The sequence below is a fragment of the Aspergillus vadensis genome (genome assembly GCF_003184925.1).
Source record: "Aspergillus vadensis CBS 113365 unplaced genomic scaffold BO88scaffold_44, whole genome shotgun sequence".
Classification (NCBI taxonomy): domain Eukaryota; kingdom Fungi; phylum Ascomycota; class Eurotiomycetes; order Eurotiales; family Aspergillaceae; genus Aspergillus; species Aspergillus vadensis.
Window position 1 is genome coordinate 95560 of NW_020292082.1, and position 15750 is coordinate 111309.

Here is a 15750-nt window from a genome sequence, read left to right on the forward strand (position 1 = left end):
ATACAATAATAAAAATGAATATTTGAATGTGATTCGGAATAGTTCATGGGAGCAGAGGCGCAGAAGAGCCACGATAAGGTGTATAGTCTGTACTAAGTTATTAAACGACCATCCCGACGTGGTTCTAGGGATGCTTCATTTTTCTGAATCAGTAACAGAATGTGTAATCCAGGTCACATTCCCACCACTGATAACACATGTATGTGACCAACGAAATGAAAGACATGCCCGTGACCAAAAGGTAGCGAAAGGGTATCAGATGCTCATATTTCGTGAATCATTGAAAGTCGTGAGACAGCCAGCCCATAAATATTGTACATGTAAATCGAACAGATACAAGAAAATCGTAGTTTGAGAGCTTTAAACGCCCAAACAGCTGCACCAAACTTAAAGTTTTTCATCCCCACTGGCTTCATCTCTGCGTTTCTCGAATGCCAGCTCGTCCGACCACTGCCCTTCGCTGCTCGTCTTGCTCTTCCGAGATCCTTGGAGACCCTTATTTGGCTCCTTTTTATCTGGGCGACGCTTTTTCTTCTCACGCAGGACGCCTCGTTGTTCATCAACCCGGCTTTCGCTCCGGCTAGTTCCTCCACGTCGGAGGTCTTTCACTTCCTTGATCACCTCACGGAAGCCTTCTTCGATATTGTTCATCCGTGCCAGTACAAGCTTGCTGAGCATATCCTGACTACTTGGGCTGTCGGGACGTCGGATATTACCTGTCGCGTAGGCTATCTGTGTGGTGAGGCTTGAAGGAACACCGCCTGAAAAACCGTTCGCTATCGCCTTGTTGTCCCCAAGGTCTGAACCTAAGCCATCAAGGATGGACGCTTGACGGCGCCGCTGGAAGTGTGAATCGGGTACCGAAAAGCCACCCACATCCGGAACAGACATTGGATCAGATCGGGTCATGGTCACGTTTCTAAGCCTGCTACCATTCGCAATATGTCTTTTCAGCGTCCACTGATCTGCAGAGGTAGACAGAACAGCCCCGCCTGCTGGATCAGGAGTCTCCGCTCTTGGCCGGACAGGGCCAGGTGAAGCTTTGGCGGCTTCGTGATCGTTCTCTGAAGGGATCGGGTTGTACAGCATAGTGGCGCCCGAGTAATTTCGCGTGTGGTTCTTGATCCGCCGCGCGGGACTGGTCTTGCGAGATTTGAGTCGGGCAGTTGATGGCCGAGAGCTGAAGTGCTTGGGTGGCGTATGAATCGGACTTTGTCTGGTGGTCTTGGGCGTATCGTCCTCGGAATCCAGTGCACCCGATCTCTGTTCTCCAGCCCATCCGCCATTGTCATCGCTTGTGAGTTCATCATCACCTTCCATACCCGTAACTCGCGATAACTGTCTGCTTCGCATTGGAGTCAAGAAAGTTCTCCCATTACGTGGTGTCGCAGGTGAGGATGCTACATGGGCAGGACGGTCAGCGTCGGATGTAGCGGACTGATTCGTTTCGGTAAAGTCGCGCAAGCTCCTGGTAAACGTCCGGCGAAAGCCCGTCCGACCACGGGGAAACCTCTCGAGCCGCTCGACCTCCTCTGAGTCTTGCTCATCAGGGGGGTTAACAGAACCTGATCCCATAGTCTGCATCCACTTGTTGACGACGCTGTGGCTTCCTCTGCGATCAAGGGCGGCGGTAGGACGTCTAGCTGTTGCGTCTCGGAATGGCCGTCGAAACACCTCGTCCAGAGCGCGGTCTTTCTGGTATGTGGCAACTGATGGTTCTCGGACGAAGGGTCGAATCTGCGAGCTGAAAGCCCTAAATCGACGCCGGGCTCGAAAGCGGTCTGATGAATCACCTCGAGATGTCGATTCAATCAAGTCGGTTGAATCGATTACCTGAGAACTCAGTATCGCTTTCTCGTAGAAACATATTGTAAATAGGATTGGTAAGTGAGTAATCTTGATGATAGTGCGATTAATCCGAACGAATTCGCGGAATGGCACGAAGTAACGGAGCGGGGTGATCAGCCAAGCAAGAATATTGGTCGGGGCGACATAAGAGAAAAGTGCGTCCGACTTGACCATAGAAATTGTGTTGACGGCGAAGAGAAACTGGTGCTCCTGATTGGCATTCTGCACAATACTCATGAAGGAGTTCGTCAAAACGGTGATGAGGATGGTGACGACGACAAAGTGACAAATGAACAGGAATACTGTCAGGATAAGTTTGCCCAGCATATTGTATTCGTCCCAAAGACTCCATGCTGTTGGAGTAAACCCCATGAGCATTTGGAACAAGGCATACGCGACAGCCCCAGGAGAATGATCATCGCTATTGCCAAACGCCTGTGTGAATGCCACGAAAAACCCGCTGCAAGCAATAATAATCAAAAGGAAGACCGCGATAAGGTCAGAAGCCATGATTCTAAATGCAATAAGTAGTTGAGAAAAGTAGCGGTAGTGGTCAAGAACCGAGAAAAGTCGCGGGAAGAGAAGGACTGCATTTGCGGCCAAGATGTCATACGCTTGGTCTGCCACAATATGATTGCGAGTGTAGGGCAGGATGACACCATAAAGTCGCATGCAATAGTAGCAGAAAAGGAGGAAAAGGATACCGAGATCAAAAAGATTCCAAAAGCTCATGAGATACAAGCTGAAACCTTGCTCGTTGAACCCGACAATCTCGTCGAGCATAAAGCCAGCACTCCAAAGCCAAAAGATAACCTCCAGCGGAGTAATTTCGAGGCGACGTTGGTTCAACACAGCCAGGAACAATCCCAGCAGAACCGCAAATGACAAAGTGGACAGGAACTGCCTGTATCGAGGCACACGTAACCGTGAAAGTTTGAACAATGAGGCATCCCTTGGGTTGTAAATCGTGACAGAACGTCGAAGTCCAGATACGTTGGGCTGTGGCTGACGATGCGACGTGCCAAGGGGAGAAGGATCAGGAGCGGTACCATACTGCAGCCTCCCATTGTTCCTGACTTGTGCGGGCGAGCGATGGAGGTAATCAGATGCAGAATGGAAGACAATCGTGCCAGCCCATATCGCTTCGAGTTGTTGTACCACCAGAGGATGCGACAAGAACCGTTTCGCCTGAGCGCGGATGGCCACTTCGAGACAAGAAACACGAGCGATAGCAGGACGTTTGCTTCCTGGCGTAGAATACCAGCCAGGTGCTCGATCGGAGCTTACAGTTGCCGTTGGCGTCTGACCGTTGAGAGGATAGAATTCATAGGAAAGCGCGTCAATCAATTCCCGCGTCGAATATTCTCTCAGCAACTTGATAGCGAGAAGCTCGCTGACCATGGCCCTAGTTTGGCTCACGCCGCTGTTGCCGGGATTCAGATGGACCTCCTTCGAGAACTGGAGACAGTTCGTTATCAGCGCATAAAGTGTAGCCCGGGAGAAATGCAACGTTCGAATCTTCTGCTGAATAGGCTTGACCAAGAATTGAGAGATTTGTGGCGAGCGCAATTGGTCCCAGGTCAGGGTGGTTTCGCATCGAGCAACAATGAGAGGACGGATGGCATGGGTGATGTCATAAACCGGCAGAGTGTCTAGAAAGTCAGCATGCGAACATGAATTGGGATTTTAAATGATAGGGCGAGTATCTGTACCTAGATGCGACGCAGAAAATATCGGAAGGAGAGGCGTGGACTCAACGGGTTCGTCATCTTCTTCGTCGGCATCATCTTCAGATCTTGCGCCAGGCCCCTCATGGGTGCCGCTGTACCCGTTGATCTCTTCATAGCCTGGCTCAAGGCCTCGCTGAGGTGCATTTTCCTGTAGGAAAGGCCATTGGGAATCGGGGGTTGTGTACGGCGATGAGAATGGCGACCGCTCTGCATAGACTCGTCTTTTCTTGGGGCGCAAAAGAGAGGCAAGCATTTTGGAAATGGTCGTCCCCAGAAGTCTCAGCAACAATGGGCGGGTTTAAAGATTACCGTCACTGCATGTTGGGGACGCGCCAAAAACCAAGGCAGAGAAAGGCAGAAAAAGGCAAAAAAAAACAACAATGCGTCACTCAGAAACTGAGTGAGCAAAGAGAAGGCCTTAAGAGTTAGGAGGGTTTTGTTGGAGCAGTTAATCCAAGGTGGGCAAGAAACCTGGCAGGTTCGCGTGATTCACGAGGTATTTTCAACGGGGGGAGATAAGCAGGGAGAGCTGCCGAAGCGTTTGAAACGATTTGCCCCCAAAATTAACGCAGCCCACATGCGCCTGCAGTGAGTGCAGCAGCGGAGGCGGCGATCGCAGGGAATCAGACGAGCTCGAGAGCTAGCGTCCGATAAGTATTCCGCACCTGAACTGTCATTGGCGTGTGCTTTAGATCATTGGAACGGCACAATCTGGCCAGACCGCTAACCGACCCGTTAGTCTAGTTTATGGTGAAAAAAACATCGTACTTTTTTTCCCGATGTACGTACTAAAAAATCTCCCACTGATCATAAGATGGAGATCTCTGGGAACCCCGCCACTTTTCTTTATCGGAACAAGTATGTGACGGTGCGGGTGGCAAACAACCTTACCATTTACAGTGATAAAGAATGTCTATCAATGCATTGCGCAAGGGATGATACCACTTGACTGAGCTGAATTTTCAGATCATAGGTATTCATCATGTTTTAGTCGATTACTATACGGAGTAGAATATCTGCCTCTAAGGAATACACATGCAAAAAAAATAATCTTCGAGCTTATTTATAATGTAAGTATATTATTACAGGTGAATTTTATACCTCGCTTAGACTTGTACTTATAGGTAAAGAATTCTCTTTTTCACTGCATTTATCGCAAAAAGAAACGGAAGTTTGTTTCTTTATTCCTTATTTAATTCAATGCCCTTTGACACCCACTGCAGCAAGACTGAGAGCCCATGATCTTCATGATGAACTATGCATATGACTCGCTACAAATGCACCTGATACTGAAAACAATCCCCAGGTATTCAATGAAATCAAATCAAGCGCAAAAGCAACATTACGCAAACAGGGAATTCTCATTTTGACCAGCAATCAAAGACACACTTTGAGCGCTATGCAGCATACATTGTGACACTCTAAGAAGCCTGCATAAAAGTACCGGTGCAAATGACCGGATAGATTGATAAGCAGTCAACTCCGACAAGACCGATTACTAGTTCTTTCACGATACATTGATCTGCCCAGGATCTGTGGGATGATTGTGTTACAAAGTATAATCACCATTGTATTTCAGATAACATCATGCTTCAGATCTATGTAAAAAACTATGTCCCTAACCACGGAACCTTCGAAAGCAAGATAGTGTTGTTTCAAGCCTACTCATGATATATTTAATACCAAAGTCAATTATACTGATAAAGTTACTCTAATGTACTCACCTAAATTGGACTTATTCGAACATAACTAAATATATAGCTTCTGAGGTAAAAATCTCAAAACTCAAAGTGGCCGACCACAGCCACATATAGTATGATTTACACTTCGATATAGGCGTCATCAAGCTAACTTCTGAGCAGACATATAGTCTACGGCTTAACATGACGTCGTGTATGTCAAAGTCGTAGATATAATGATCGAACATTGACAATAATATTCTACTATTCGCGACAGACACACCGTCCTCTCTTATACAGCCGTGTCATCGAATATCAACTCAAGGCACAATGTATTCAACATTTACCTTGCATATATTCTTCTCTCTTCTAGCCGCCAATTTACTTGTCTACGCCGCCACAAATCCCCTACAACAACCCCAATCGCACTTGACTTTCTCCGATAATAATCCACTATCCACTTTCATCAAAGGCGCTGACAGTTACGTGCTCGACAAAGCAACTCTCGAATAGGGTGCATATGACTACTTCATCAATCCTCTAGGCAAATACTTGATTACCCCTATCTTCCACTCGGCAAATCCATCCGTTCCGTATCTGCGAAATACCCCAAAAGTTTGGGAAAAGGTGGATAGGTATATTTCAGGGACACGCTTTATCTACTTGGCCTTCGCGGCATTGCACTACACTAGGAAAAGCGAGAGTTGTTGCTGGGTTTGGTTGCTACATTTTCATGTTTATCTCTGCTCCTGGCTATGAGGGGCTGTGGGATCTTAGTTTTGAGTGGAGAGTGTGGAGTATTTCAAGGGATTTGATTATAAGGAGAAATGGTTTTAGAGTCGGACCATCTTGTCACAATGGGGAATAAATCCCATACGGTTGTGGTACATTAGATTGGTTTGGGATGTTATCGTTGTTGTATGAGCTGATATTGCTTGGAACGCACTCCCAGTATCTATGGCATGTCGCTGGCATTTGGTGTAGAATGACTTCCTGTTCTACTAAAAGGACTTTTTTACCTTATGGGGTTAAGTTTTCCAATGCGATTTTACTAATGGGAAAATAGTGGTAAGCGCTATAGTTGGCGCCGTCTGAACGCCGTCTGGTGCGCTTGAACAAATCGAAACAATGCCGGCGCTAGATATGCAGGCGTTTGACGCCTATTTCTATTTCAGAGACACTAAGTATGGCCCTACAGCAGCGTCTAAGGAGACTCATAACCGGCCTCGGACACTAGATCGCTCAAATATCGTGATCTCTCTCCATCGTAAGCGAGATGGCGTCCCACGCACGAATCAATGACCCGCCGCACGCGTTCATGCTCAAATAGCAATTTTATGCGTAGCTCTTCGGCCTCTTCTGCGGACATTGGCCAGTCTCTCACTTGATCCATTACAGACCACACCAGCTCCAGAGGTAAGCGTTGATCGAGCCGAGCTGCCTGTCGGGCTGCAGCAGCCCACCACTTATGTTGCTGCGGAGGAACATTCTGCGTTGAACAGATACGATAATGTGGATCGACGAGCCGAAGCTTGATCAGGGTTAGATTCCCCGGCTGTCTGGGGTCCACTAAGCGGAAGGGCTCCAGCTTCGATCGATAGGTATTGGGCCAGCTGAGAAGACGGCCCTCTGTGAGCGGGACCGACCCGAAAGTGTGCAGTGCCCAAGGGGCCTCCTCCTCGTACCGCTCCGGGAAATTTACATCATAAACTGCGACAAGTGCTTTAGGCACCTGACACTGGAGCTCTGAGGCGTGGATTTTGTCTTCGTGCTCAAAGGCCAAGCGGACTTGGGTGAGATTCTTGCACTCCACAACATACAGACTGGTGGCTGCTATCCGGTCGTTGCGGAGTCCCTCGGTGTGGAAATGCCTCTCCCCGTTATAGATGGGATTGTCGGGGTGTATTTCGATGCGGGTAATTTCCACTACAACCTGCAAACCCTTATCTTGAAACTGTTTCTCTAATTGAATAAGCTTGCGGTCATGGTGTAGCGGATCCGGGTATTTGCTGATTCCCTGCGCGTGGATTGCACGTCCTGTAAATTCACCCCGCTTCCACTGTTGGTACGAAAACGAGACACCGGGTTCTGGGTGATAGAACCAAGCTCGACGAGTGCGCTTGAATTCAGCGACCCGATAAATGTGGGTAGGAACATCCCATTGATCGGGAGTGAGCAGATCCATCAAATTGGCGGGCTTGTCAGGCAAGGGCTCCACCTGCTTCCATTTGGGTGGTTCAGGGCCTTCAATGTACTCACGAGCTGTGTTGCGCAGTATTTCCCACTCTTCGTAGGTGTCACACTGTAGCTGCCAGCGGGGCCCGTAATGCAGAGCATCGAACAATTTGTGCTCTTCTTTATAGTTATGAATCTCGCATCCATATGTCAGGATACGTGGTGGGCGACAGCCACGGGTATTGCCGTAAAATAGGATCTCATTCCAGGAAGGAACGGAGCTTGCTATGAGGCGTTCAAGATACCTATACAGTTTCTGGTGCCTTCCCGGGTGAAGGTTATTGACGTATGAAGTAATGCGAACATCCAGGGGGTCAGTGTCATTGAACTTCACCTCACAAGGAAGCCATTGGAAGCGGTTCGACCAGCAGCTCTCCGGTCCTCCATGACCAGGCCTGCGATCCAAATTATTGGGCCGGTCTTGGGGAAGACCCAAGGGATGAGGAGGTAGCTCTCCAGCAGGTTCGTCGGCCGAACCCCAGAGGTAATTGTCAAGGGAGGTCCGTCCCCCATGTACCAGGACTCGAGACTGATTGTAGACAAGGGGACATAAAAATGGATCCACTAAGCGATTATATTGAATGTAGGGTCTGGGGCTGCGGGTGTGGGGCCACCAGTCGGTCTATCTCCGCTTGGACCCCTTCTTTCAAAGATAGGGACAGGGACCCTTGATCTGACAGACACACATCGGCAAGACACACAGCCGAGGAACTGTCAAAGACCAGGATGCGGCCTGTTTCTCGCCACATTTCTGCTTTATCGCGCAGTTCCGCCAGGCACCATTCCCATACAGCGGTGCTGATCAAGTGACCATCCGGTCCTTCTGTGGCCTCGCGGTACCATTGCGCGATCTGCATCTCATCTGGATCCAGTAAGGCAGAATCCCATCCAGGTTTCTCCGTGACCTGTTGCATGAGACGCAGCATGGCCATCTCCCGCTTGGTCAACCGAGGTGTGTGGCGGTAGTCCAACAACCCATGCGCAAAGCGAGCCTCTGGCGGGAGCTGAAAATCCAAGGGAATGGAACCGAACCCAGGCACTTGAAGCGATCCCTCCCCATCATTGGTAAGAGTCGCCATTACCGAAGGGTTCTTCAATCGGAAAATCAGTGCGCTGTGGTCTCGCTCGCAGGAGACATGAGCCCTGTGGCCCTGGTCTAAATAGTGTCAATTTCTTCATAACCCACTAGTGAGTAACAAGTTAGCCTTGGATTCCTAAGCCTTGTGCTTGCTCTTTCCCCTTTTCGGATCCATCTCCGACTCCCTAGGACACACTTGGTTAAGCATTAAAATATACAACAGACAAATCAGGCGATGTGGAATGTGTAATGCCTGCGAGTGAGGTCACTATCCCAGTCCAGCATGTGTTCATTATGCGAACGAGGTCGTCAGCTAACGCTTTAGCCGGTCCTTCTCGACTCCAGACGAGTAAAAATGATATAAAGCGACTGGGGTCGGGGAATACCAGTGCACCATGTTCAGAGATGCATGTGGCAGAGCTTGTTCGATACTTGATATTAGATGAGCTCCAAATTATCCCCTTTGGAATATTCCCTGGGTAAATAACATACCAATTGAATTATTATCGATGATTATGAATCTTCTGGAATACTATCTTTGAAAGTACTATAGTATTTTGTCACTTGTTTGTACTACTAATCAAGGACCAGGGTCTCTCTTAATCCCCTCCTTATTAGCTGTTCACCACAAACTCAACATAAACAGAACGCCGACCATCCTTTGCTTACACCTGCCCCTGTGCCATAAACCTGTATCCTTAAAAGCTCAATATACCACAGAGTACAAGTAGTCAAACATGTCAAATGAAACAGCCTTTGAGACCCTCCGCCTACCAACCGTCCCCGAGATCGAAGCTGCAACAGAGCGCCTAAGCATGTCCGATGCATACGACCAAGTTTTCCGCGTGGGGGAGCGCTTCGCAGTAAAATCAGGCTACGGCGTACCGCTCATTGAGGCTGAAACCATGAAGCTTCTCGAAGACAACCAAATCCCAAGTCCAAAAGTTCATGCAGCTTTCAAGGACCCGGACACTAAGAAAACCTATATCATCATGGACCATGTCCCTGGCGACACCCTCGAAGCACTGCTGCCATCTGTGAATCCGAGCGAAAAGGCCACGATATGCAAGTTAATCAAGGACGCAATCACAAAGCTACGGAGAATACCATCGCCAGATTACTTCGGTATGGTGAACCGCCAACCCTACCTTGATGGAGTATTCTGGACTGTCAATGATGATCCGAAAATCTCTGGCCCCTTCACAAGCCAAGAGGTCTTTAATTCTGCCATCATCGAAAGATTCCGCCAAATAGAATCAGAACAGTACATTTTATTATTGCGACCTATGATTGAACGGACTCTGACCGGTCACCGTCCGGTTTTCACTCACGGTGACCTTCAGCCGAAGAATATCATGGTCGAGAGGCTCGGAGTTCGTGACGGATGTCCGGAGTTCAAGATTACTTTACTGGATTGGGAGGGTGCTGGGTGGTTCCCGGAGTACTGGGAATTCTGCAATGCGACGATCGCCTGCAGGTTTAAACCTGCTTGGCTCGATCTTGTGCCTGATATATTGGAGCAGTATTCGTTGGAGTTTCTTATGATGCAGGTGGTTTATGCTGCGGTGTTTTACTAGGCTGGGAAGGGTTGGAATTGACAGGCTTGTTGGTTTTAGGATATGATGACACTAATGGTGCGTAGAGTTGTAGTACTATAAATTGGGAGGACTGAGGATTAAGTAGGACTCTATGAACTCAATGATTAAGACAAGAGGTGACAATTGATCGCAGACAGAAATATGGTATATTGATCTAGACACACAGTTTGAGTTCGAGTTTACCTGCAAGTCTTTGTATAGTGCAGTGCTTATCTCTTGCCTATGGCATGCAGTTGCTTTCAAGTTACTCGCTCGGAGAATAGCTGCGCTCACAGCGGCACTACAGGGCATACAAAAATCTTTGGGATGTTCTGAGATTATTTCAGGACCAAAGCCAAGCCTTAGCTGGAACAACTTGTGTGGGTTAGGTCTGAACTGCACTCAAATTACGGACTACTGAATGGCACTGCATGGGCAGCTACATCTTCAATATAGCTCTAGATGCACCATGTGAGAAGATTACTGTACTCTAGATACAGCTTGGTCGTAGGCAGGATTCCACCCCCACAGTCGATGCATCCCATCAAGTCAAACGCGCCTTGCTAAGAATGTGTCTTGGCGTGGTTCTTCAGGATGCTCATTACCTCTTGCTTATCATCCGCCATTTGAGATTCCTTTCTTTTCCCCCACGGAAATGAATACAATAAATCCTCTACTTCCTCCGCAGAATATCTATTGACCTTATTCAGAGGTTTTTCGACGGGGTTCTCGAGACTGAAATCATCTAAAACAAGGTCCACAATGGCTCCAGCATCAAGTAGAGCCTTCACACATTCAATCTGGCCCCAATGTGAAGCTGCACTCAATGCGGTTTTGTGCTTCCCAGTTACCAAGACCTGGTTGACATCAGCTCCCTTTTCTATGAGAAACATAACAATCTCAATGCTTCCTGCTGCGGCTGCTGCCGCAAGCGCACTTCCCAGTGATCCAGTCTCGAGTTGAAGAGGGACACTTGCGCCATTGTCGATCAGAAATAGAAATCGGACGCAATCAGGTTCTGCTCCGTATGCTGCAGCGGCCAGGGCACTTCCGAAGAATCCCGGGAGAGCCCTATCAATTGTTGCTCCTTTGCTGATAAGGTACTCCATGATTTCGACATTTCCTGCCCAGGCAGCACCAGCAAGTTCACTTCCCACGAGCCCATTCTCGAGAGGCAGATTCACCATCGCGCCTTTATCTACTAAAAGCTGGACCATATCGAAAACGCCCCAAAATGCGGCCGTAACAAGGGCACTTCCGCAGTGGCCCGGGAGCGTCATATTGATATCCGCTCCATGTTCGATCAGGAACTGAGCAAACTCAGGATTTTTATGGGATGCAGCAACTGCAAGGGCGCTTCCATAACTTCCTGGAAGCACCAAATTGACGTTTGCACCCTTGTCCAGCAGAAGCCTGGCAGCCTTGGTCTCACTAAGAGCCGCAGCAGCGGCAAGAGGGCATCCAAAGGACCCTCCCGGTAAATTTATAATCGCTCCATTCTCAATTAGAAGTTGCATTATTTCAAGGTTACCCATGTATGCTGCAGCTGCGAGAGGACTTCCCAACCTGTCTCCCCCGAGTTGATTAACATCCGCCCCTTTGTCCAGTAGTAGCCGGACCGCTTCAATATTACCATAGAAGGCAGCAGCAGTAAGAGAGGTTCTATGGTAGTCTCCAAGCTGGTTGATATCAGCCCCTTTGTCAAGCAGGAACTGAATGGCTTCAAGACTATCTTGCATAATTGCAGCCCCCAGCGGGGTTCCACCGGATTCTCCAGAGAGATTGATACCTACCCCTGCCCCTTTCTCTATTAATAGTCGTGCTATATCGAGGTGGTCATAATAGACAGCAGCTGTCAGAGCAGTTCCGTGGCAGCGACTAACGTGATTAACAGAGGCTTTGTTCTGAACCAGGAGTTCCACAATATCCCTATGACCATATTCCGCCGCTAAGCATAGGGCATTGCCTGCATTACCCTCGTACTCAATAGAAGCACCATTTTCCACAAGCCTCTGACAAATCGGGAGATGATTAGTCTTCACCGCTAAAATCAGAAGACTGTCATCGTTTGAATTTCTGACAGTGTTGTACAGTGCTTCAGCACTTTTCCACCAGTCAAGGAGTATTGCATCGAGCCCAAATGAGCACATAGCAAGTATTGGAAGAGTCGGCGGGGAGAGGTCTCCTGAGATTACCTTGTAGGTTCTCTGAAACCTGCCCTCATATATGAATTCGTGCAATATCGGATAATAGGCAAATAGGTTGCTCTTCACAGCGTCACGGTACCACCTTTGAAAGAAAGGTCCGCTTTGTGTTGGTGAATTCAGAAATCTTTTGAGCAATGAGATAAGCCCATTATCAAAGTTTTCCGGATTTGACACCATGGTCTCATAGCGTTGAGCATGGTGCATCCAATGATACCGACAATACATATGGAAGTGGTTCGTGAGGTGTGTACTAGAATCATCGGTTGACACCTGGTCATCAGTTGATACCTGATCATCAGCGGCTACAAGTGCCCTGGCTGTTCTTTCGGTGGTGTAGGTTGTATCATCTTCCGCTTCACCATGCGCGACCATAAGAGACTGCAGGCAAGCCTTGACAGCATAACAGTCCGCCGCTCGCGTGTCCCACAATTCTTTCTCGATGAATTCCACTACAGAAGCATGTGGAAATCTCAGATAGCCTGTGGACTCGTCGATTACAAGCAAATTTTGACAGAGACCTAGTAGTGTATTGATGTCAAGTTCTTCTTTGGGCGCATTGCGGTCTCCGAGGAATCGAACAGCTGTCACAATGAACTCTGGACGAACAGGCGTGTATGAACACATCACCCACTTGAAAGCACAATCCACGAGCTGTTTCTGGGAATGCACTCTGGATATCCGGGCATAAATTTCGTTATAGGCATCTGATAGTCCTTCGGCATTATTGCAAGGCGTTCGCGAACAGCACTGTCAATATTACAGTCCTTGAGTTGTTCAATTTGCAAATTCACCCACTGGAACCTGTTTCGTGGATCAGTATTTGCCCGTCCGAGGAGGCACGGTTAGCTTGGATACAAAAGCGAAGCTTACATTCCGTTGCTTTTCTCTGTGAGTGTATCGATCGTCTCTGTTTGAACTTCCTTTGAGATACTCGTCGACGGATCGTCCCAAAGGTAGGTGATTTTGTTTCTTATGAAGCTTTTGATATCCTTTCGGACACCCGGATTTTCGGTAGCAATAACGGGAAATTTTTCAAAGCAGGCCATAATATCAGGCTCCGGACGAGCAGAAACAAATATCCTAATTGAATGCCTCGATTGAGTCGAAAAGAAATCGATAATTTCCTCGAAAAGCTTGTGTCTTGAGCTCTTGTCACATTCATCAAGAGCATCAAGGACAACCGTGATTCGGCTATACCAATTCACTGACTGATGCAGGTACTCTTTGCAGGTATCGATATCTAGTTCGGTCTCCTGATCTTTCATCCTGGCAAAGAGACTCTGAAGATCTTTGTTAATATTTCTATTAGGGAACTCTTTTTCGGGTGGGCATGCCAATTGGCGCAAAAGGCTCCTGATCACATCATCTGATATTTGAAAGCTCTGTCCTCTACGTTCACAGTAGTAGAAGGCCAGTCCCTCAGTAGGCTCTTGGGTTTTCAAAAGATGATCAATGACCATAGACGTCAAAAAGCTTTTACCAGTGCCAACTGTGGTTATAGTCAATTCAATCGATTCACTTCTCATTTTCTCTTCGAAATGAAAGACTTACTGGACCCTTGCAACCAGATAACCTCTGGTGAAATGCTCCGCTCCCAATCTTCGAATATTGGATTATGAAGAATCCACTGGCATGTATCGGCCGCTCGATCTTTCTTCTTGGGATTATGGCGGTCAAATGGCTTGTGGGGCGAAAGCCAGTTGAGAATTTCTGACACTCGTTGTTCATCCATTCGCTCAAAGAGGGTATCGAAGCTTTCCACGACGAATGAATCAAATCCACGGAACTTCTCTAGTGCTTTGAGAATATCATTAACATTCTCACTCATTTGGCCAGTTATCTCATTCTGACAATATTGGACAATTTCAAGCAGCTCGGAATAACGCGACTTCAGATCTGTAACTTGATTCTGCCCTTTCTGGGGGCTCAAAAAGGCTCCAATCAGGTGAGAGGCAGTACCCTCTTTGAAACGCTCCGAAGCGAAGATGAGAAGCTTCAATGCTGCAACATAGAGATTGAAGAGAGCGGACCGGAGCAATTCCCATCGCCCGAGGACCACCTTCCCACGATAGATCTCCTCGTATGCACTTCCGCAGCTGATATTCCGGATGAGGATATCTGCTGTCATGGCTGCAGCTGCGGTTTCCGCGTCTGCGTTGGTCGGCACCTAAATACATCAGCCAAGGTTCACTGCCAGACAAATTGTGTTTGAAACATACCTGCAGAATACCTTTAACCAAGGGCCAGACTATGCTCGCGGGCTGGGGCAGAAATTGAACGCCGATGTCCCCAACTGTAGTAAGACAATCAATAACACTCCCTGTGTACTTTCGAGGGACGATCGTGTGACCATGGATCTTGAATTTAAAGGTTCGATCATTCCATTGCCTCTGCCTTTCCCGAGTCATCTCGATTATTGTCCGAACATCTGTACCAGTAAAGGTAGATGATGTTGGCTCCTCATTTGACCAGATCTCGGCCGGTGTCACCATGAGCTCTTTGAGCTTTTCTTGCTCCTCTGTTAGCAGGGCCTCAAAGCTCTTTTGCCACAAGTCTTCAGGGGATTTATCGGCGGGGACCGTCGGCGGAAGCGATTCCTCTTTCTCGTAAGACGCGTCGTTCGCTCCCGCATCCTTCTTCGCCGTCAGTGTAAGGCTGTCAGAGTCATTGGGGTTGGTCTTCTTGTCATCATCATTTGATAGAGACTCGGAGGTAAGTCTCGGAATCTGGGGACTTGACGAAATCTTGCAAGGTCTCGGTACGGGATGGGCATTAGGGAAGGTGGCTGGCGCGGTAGCAGAGGAAGAAGGTCCTCCAGTAGGACTGTCCTTCACTCCTTCCGCTGTCGACCTTCCCCTTTTCGATGTAAAGATCTTGAAACAGTTTAAGAGTCCCATAGGAGAAAGGGTCATGTAGCGTGACGGCTTGTTTGGCAAGGAGACTCAGCTGGCTAAGATCGTTTGGCTCAAATCACGTAGACCATGGTGAAGCGAAAAGAACGCAGATAAAGAGGAAAAGGAGTCCTGCCTGCTAGTTAGTGTTAGCCAGGTCGCAGGCGAGCTCAGCTCATGCAGCCCAGAGACCCAATCAGATTGACAAGGCGAGAGGTTTGCAGCTGCGGAGCCGTCCATGGCGCTAAATGTTTGTTGGCCCAAAATCGGAGTTGACGAGGGACAGGAGTTGTCAAATCGTCCTCGAACATGCTGTTAATCCAGTTCAGCCAACGCAACCCTTTTCATGATGTCCAGTGTATATGTCCAAATTTGCTGCACGGAGTACTCGGAAATCGTAAGGGAAGGAAGGGCAAAGTGCCAGTATCAGTAGTACTAGGCATCGTCGTGTCCAGCCCCACTCCCCGGGGATCATCCGCCCGTAGTTTGTGCCCGATCGCGGATC

At 48.2% G+C, this 15750-nt stretch overlaps 5 protein-coding genes across 5 annotated transcripts; 2 read left to right on the forward strand and 3 right to left on the reverse strand.

Annotated features, from left to right (window-relative positions):
- Positions 1-31: 31 nt before the first annotated feature.
- On the reverse strand, positions 32-4281 carry BO88DRAFT_409368 (ion transporter). The gene is made up of 2 exons (XM_025707935.1): positions 3561-4281; positions 32-3500 (listed from the first exon to the last, which is right to left on the reverse strand). The coding sequence occupies exons 1-2, from the start codon at positions 3829-3831 to the stop codon at positions 388-390; spliced, it is 3384 nt and encodes a 1127-aa protein (XP_025557064.1). The 5' UTR covers positions 3832-4281; the 3' UTR covers positions 32-387.
- A 1046-nt stretch (positions 4282-5327) lies between these two features.
- Positions 5328-6203, forward strand: BO88DRAFT_409369 (uncharacterized protein). The gene is made up of 2 exons (XM_025707936.1): positions 5328-5391; positions 5441-6203. Exon 2 carries the CDS (start codon positions 5588-5590, stop codon positions 5768-5770), a length of 183 nt encoding a protein of 60 aa, XP_025557065.1. The 5' UTR covers positions 5328-5391; positions 5441-5587; the 3' UTR covers positions 5771-6203.
- Positions 6204-6387: 184 nt separating this feature from the next.
- On the reverse strand, positions 6388-8730 carry BO88DRAFT_492321 (DUF4246 domain-containing protein). The gene is made up of 2 exons (XM_025712915.1): positions 8179-8730; positions 6388-8021 (listed from the first exon to the last, which is right to left on the reverse strand). The coding sequence occupies exons 1-2, from the start codon at positions 8569-8571 to the stop codon at positions 6462-6464; spliced, it is 1953 nt and encodes a 650-aa protein (XP_025557066.1). The 5' UTR covers positions 8572-8730; the 3' UTR covers positions 6388-6461.
- A 577-nt stretch (positions 8731-9307) lies between these two features.
- On the forward strand, positions 9308-10147 carry BO88DRAFT_420486 (phosphotransferase enzyme family protein; the record flags this gene model as incomplete). Its single annotated transcript, XM_025708450.1, has 1 exon — positions 9308-10147. One exon carries the CDS (start codon positions 9308-9310, stop codon positions 10145-10147), a length of 840 nt encoding a protein of 279 aa, XP_025557067.1.
- A 2952-nt stretch (positions 10148-13099) lies between these two features.
- On the reverse strand, positions 13100-15410 carry BO88DRAFT_223177 (uncharacterized protein). The gene is made up of 3 exons (XM_025702019.1): positions 14574-15410; positions 13906-14521; positions 13100-13843 (listed from the first exon to the last, which is right to left on the reverse strand). Exons 1-3 carry the CDS (start codon positions 15264-15266, stop codon positions 13221-13223), a joined length of 1932 nt encoding a protein of 643 aa, XP_025557068.1. The 5' UTR covers positions 15267-15410; the 3' UTR covers positions 13100-13220.
- Positions 15411-15750: the final 340 nt, after the last annotated feature.

What these genes read in the sequence shown, in the direction of transcription:
- BO88DRAFT_409368 (XM_025707935.1), bottom strand. Translation starts at nt 3,831, where the DNA reads ATGCTTGCCTCTCTTTTGCGCCCCAAGAAAAGACGAGTCTATGCAGAG. An exon ending in ATTTTCTGCGTCGCATCTAG is followed by an intron (nt 3,501 to 3,560) that starts GTACAGATACTC and finishes CTGACTTTCTAG; the next exon opens with ACACTCTGCCGGTTTATGAC.
- BO88DRAFT_409369 (XM_025707936.1), top strand. Translation starts at nt 5,588, where the DNA reads ATGTATTCAACATTTACCTTGCATATATTCTTCTCTCTTCTAGCCGCC.
- BO88DRAFT_492321 (XM_025712915.1), bottom strand. Translation starts at nt 8,571, where the DNA reads ATGGCGACTCTTACCAATGATGGGGAGGGATCGCTTCAAGTGCCTGGG. An exon ending in CGGCTGTGTGTCTTGCCGAT is followed by an intron (nt 8,022 to 8,178) that starts GTGTGTCTGTCA and finishes GTCTACAATCAG; the next exon opens with TCTCGAGTCCTGGTACATGG.
- BO88DRAFT_223177 (XM_025702019.1), bottom strand. Translation starts at nt 15,266, where the DNA reads ATGACCCTTTCTCCTATGGGACTCTTAAACTGTTTCAAGATCTTTACA. An exon ending in TGGTTAAAGGTATTCTGCAG is followed by an intron (nt 14,522 to 14,573) that starts GTATGTTTCAAA and finishes TGATGTATTTAG; the next exon opens with GTGCCGACCAACGCAGACGC. An exon ending in TATCTGGTTGCAAGGGTCCA is followed by an intron (nt 13,844 to 13,905) that starts GTAAGTCTTTCA and finishes CTATAACCACAG; the next exon opens with TTGGCACTGGTAAAAGCTTT.